The sequence below is a fragment of the Octopus bimaculoides genome, chromosome 4 (assembly GCF_001194135.2).
Source record: "Octopus bimaculoides isolate UCB-OBI-ISO-001 chromosome 4, ASM119413v2, whole genome shotgun sequence".
Classification (NCBI taxonomy): Eukaryota; Metazoa; Mollusca; class Cephalopoda; order Octopoda; family Octopodidae; genus Octopus; species Octopus bimaculoides.
In genome coordinates this window covers 147,529,241-147,533,616 of record NC_068984.1, presented here as the reverse complement: position 1 = coordinate 147,533,616, position 4,376 = coordinate 147,529,241, and the positions used below count along the sequence as shown (strand labels likewise).

The window sequence follows — 4,376 nt, the reverse complement described above, 5'->3', positions numbered from 1 at the left end:
TGTGTGTGTGTGTGTGTGTGTGTGTGTGTGTGTGTGTGTGTGTGTGTGTGTGTGTGTTTACCTTATGTTTGTCACAGGACTGTGACTATGCAAGGGCACTGCCTTGAAGTGTTTAGGGGAACAGATAAACCCCTGTACTCATTTTTTATTATAATTATTTTTGTTGTTCAAGTCTGGCACTTATTCTATCAGTCTCTTTTGCCAAACTGCTAAGTTACAAGGATGCAAACAAACTAACACTGATTGTCAAGCAATTGTGGGGAAACAAACACAAACACACACACAAAAGGCCTTTATAGAGGTTGTGTCTGACAAAATTTGCTCACAAGGCATTCTTTGGCCCAGGGCGACAGAAGCCATGCAGTAGTATTGAACCCAAAACCAATGGTTGCAAAGCAAGCTTTTTAACCATACAGCCAAACCTCTGCCTAGAGTCATGCAGATGAAATTTTCAGCATTAAAAAAAAAAAGTCTTCAGTGTTGTCAGCAGCAAAGGTGCCATCGTGCCACCTTGCTTGGTAGCTGAAAGCCTCAGGTTGAATACTGACGGTTATATCTGTGTTCTAAGCAAAGTGGCGAAGCTCTGGATCAAGAGATTAGTTGCAGGGAGACTGTACAAGATTATGTGCCCTGCCACACCAGCCGGAAGACTCAAGCCTGGCCGTCAGAGAATTTCTTTGATTACACAGTACCTGACATTAGGCCCCAACCAAACTTACCCTCAAATTCTTTGTGTGGGGTGTGGTGGAACAAAAGACCAACAATTCCAACTGCAACACAAAGGACAAACTGAGGAGCAAGATTACCAGGACCTTCAGTGATCTAAAACAAGAGATAGTGACGAAGGCCTGTGGCTAGTTCCAAGGTCACCTGGAGCTGTCATTGAGTCAGAGCGACAGAACCTGTCATGAAGACAAACTGACCCAAATTTGATGAATATATCTCGAAAAAAAAAAACAAAAAAAAAACACTTATTTTTTCCTGAGACAGTCATCATGCAAATGAATACCATCCACACTCATACATACATACATATATATATATATACATGTATATATATATATATATATATATATATATATATATATATATATATATATATATATATATATATATATATATATATATATATATATATATATATATATACACATATACATACATACATATATATATATACATATGATCTGTGGACTTTGTCTTTATCTCTTTCACCTCTTATACCAAAAACATTATCTGAATTAAAACCAGTTTCCCAAACATAATTAACTGTTATTATCAGGTTTGTAATTTGACAGTTTTCCTTCAGATAACTGAATCTAATTAACATACAAATGACAAAGAGGATTGTCAGAATGTCTACATTTATCAAACTATGCCCAAGTACAAACTAGTCAGTGTTTGTCACCTTGTGAGATTGTCTGGACGAGGTGGCTGTCAGTGAAGATTATATTTAATATACATTAATTACTAAACCTTTCCTAGTAACCCACTGAATTACTAATATACTATTGTAGTTTTATAGGTTACAAAATGCCATTATATATATTAAATAGTTATGAGGTTAAGAAGTTAACTTCACAACTATGTGGCTTCAGGTTCAATCCCACATCCATCTAAAATAGCCCTAGGCCTTGTGAATGGATTTGGTAGATGGAAACCAAAAGAAGCCCATCATGTGTGTGTCCTCGTCCTGACACCACCCACACTCACTCATTTCCAGCTACTACTGCCTGGAGTAGAATGTGCAACAACATGAGATAGTTGTCTCTATAGTATTCAATCCTAGACAAGTACATTCAGGATAATCACCCACAAGGTTTTGGTCAACCTGGGACTGCAGTAGAAAATATATTGTCCAAAGTGCTGTGCAATGGGATTGAAGCCCAGACTGCACAGCCCCATGACTGAACCTAGAGCTTTAATTCTACATTCTGTTACAAGATTAAATATACATTTCATACACAAAATTTATGCTTACAATCTCTAAAATGCAAGTCTCAAGATTAGCAGAGGTTTGCAGTAGGTGAATGGAAGTAAAAGAAGTTGTTGTAGCAGCAGCACAGCCTTACACTTGGGAACGGTTAATATCTGTGTTAATTCTAGCTGCTTCTTTTTGTTTCAGTCATTGGACTATGGCCATGCTGGGGCATTACCTTGAAGGGTTTCTTTGAACAAATCAACCCCAGGACTTAGTCTGTCAGTCTCTTTTGCTGAAATTCTAAGTTACAGGGACTTAAACAAACCAACGCCAATTGTTAAGTGATGATGGAAGAACAGATACAAATACAGGCTTCCATGCAATTTCCATCTCCTACATTCATTCACAAGATCAGTTGAGGGCTATAGTAGAAAAGACTTGCTCAAGGTACAGCATGCAGTAGAACTAAACCTGAAACTTCATAGTTGCAAAGCAAGCTTTTCAAATTTTCAAGCTTTTTTGTTTTTTCAGAAAAAGAAAAGACTAACCAAATGTTTAAAGTTTAGCAATATACAAAAAATATATAGATAGAAATATATAAAATATATGAAAAAACATTTGGCTAAATTTTCAGAAATACAGAAATTGGCAACACAAATACATCTGACAGGATGACTGGGAGAAACTGAAAATTATTGACAGAAAAGACCCTTTCTATCATAGGCAAAAGGCCTGAAATTTTGAGGGAAGGGGGCTAGTTGATTACATCAACCCTGGTGCTCAACGAGTATTTATTTTATCAACCCCCAAAAATGAAGGGAAAAGCCAACCTTGGCAGAATCTGAACTCAGAATGTGAAGACAGACAAAATGCCACTGAGCATTTTGCCCTGTATGCTAATGATTATGCCAACTCACTGTCATAATAATAATAATTATTCTTTCTACTAAAGGATAAGTTGATTACTTTGACCCCCAGTCTTTGACTGGTACTTAACTTATCAACCCTGAAAGGATGAAAGGCAAAGTTGAGCTGAGCGAAATTTTGAACTCAGAACATAAAGAGCCAGAAGAAATGTTACTAAGCATTTCATCTCGTGCATATGACTCTACCAAGATTGGTACTTGGATGGTTTTTAAGATTGGTACCTGGATAGTTTTTTTTTTAAATTGGTACTTGGATGTTGAATGTCTCCCATGATAATTAACAACCAAGTATTAGAGCTTGTAATGTGTGGAAAGAAACCTTGTGAGACCTCTGACAGCAGGCTGCTGTCCACTTTCATGGAATCTACCAAAGCAAACAAGACTGAGCGCTCTGAGAAGTAAAACAATAATAATAAACAATGTAAAAGCAAGGAGCTGGCAGAATCGTTAGCATGCCGGGCCAAATGCTTAGCAGTATTTCGTCTGTCTTTATGTTCTGAGTTCAAATTCTGCCAAGGTCAACTTTGCCTTTCATCCTTTCGGGGTCAATAAATTAAGTACCAGTTGCATACTGAGGTTGATCTAATCGACTAACCCCCTCCCCCAAAATGCTGGGCCCTGTGCCTAGAGTAGAAAAGAATAAACAATGTAACTCTAAAAGAACTGGAGAAACTCTCAGAACGTGAAGATCTGGAACCTGGAGGCAGAAAGAATTCATCCGAAGAAGGTGCTTTGGATGTGATTAAAACAAAATGGAGACAGACAACGAAAACCCCAGAATTTACCAATATAGGCAGCTTTCAGAAAATAGCACTGCTAGGTACCACACACATCATATGTAGAGTACTTTCAATGCAATAAAAACACCCAAACTACAGCACACAGCTGCACTCAGTAATGCAGTCAGTAAAAATAACACTATTGAATAATAATAATAATAATAATAATAATAATAATAATAATAATAATTGTAGAGGCACCAACCTGAAAATTTTACCAAAAGAGAAACAAGAGAACATTATATGCTGTACTTCACCCAACTGAGTCAACAAACCCTCAAAGAGTTGTTCTAGACAGACCAATCCCATGTCATTGTGGAAAGGAAATGTCAAATCAGAATTGTTACAGATTATTTTTTATCACTTCTTCACCATATGTTGCAGAGAGAAAGAAAGAAAGAAAAGTAGGTGTGTGAATGGAGTAGAAAGGCTTTCGTTTTTCTACAAAACAACTACTTATTATTTGAGGATGAAGGTGGAGGAGCATAATCCATGTTGTGCAAAAATATAAAACTGTATAACCACCATTACACAAGAAACAAACAACAGATGAAGAGAGACAAGTAACATATTTAAAGGAGGGTTGCATATATATATATAGGTGCAGGCATGGTTGTGGTTAAGAAGCTCACTTTTGGGTCCAATCCCATTGCAGCACCCTAGGTGCCCCTGAACCAACCAATGCCTTGCAAAGAAATTTGGTAGACAGAAAAGAAACTATGTGGAAGCTTGCCATATATATCATCATCA

At 37.0% G+C, this 4,376-nt stretch overlaps 1 protein-coding gene across 1 annotated transcript in view; it reads right to left on the bottom strand.

The window, feature by feature from the left end:
* Positions 1-3,954, bottom strand: part of LOC106884250 (adenylyl cyclase-associated protein 1) — a 105,704-nt gene extending 101,750 nt beyond the window's left edge. Inside the window, exon 1 of the mRNA XM_052967698.1 lies at positions 3,832-3,954. Within this exon, the coding sequence (XP_052823658.1) occupies positions 3,832-3,935 (104 nt within the window). The 5' untranslated portion in view covers positions 3,936-3,954. The remainder of the gene's footprint in view (positions 1-3,831) is intronic.
* Between the last annotated feature and the right edge of the window lie 422 nt (positions 3,955-4,376).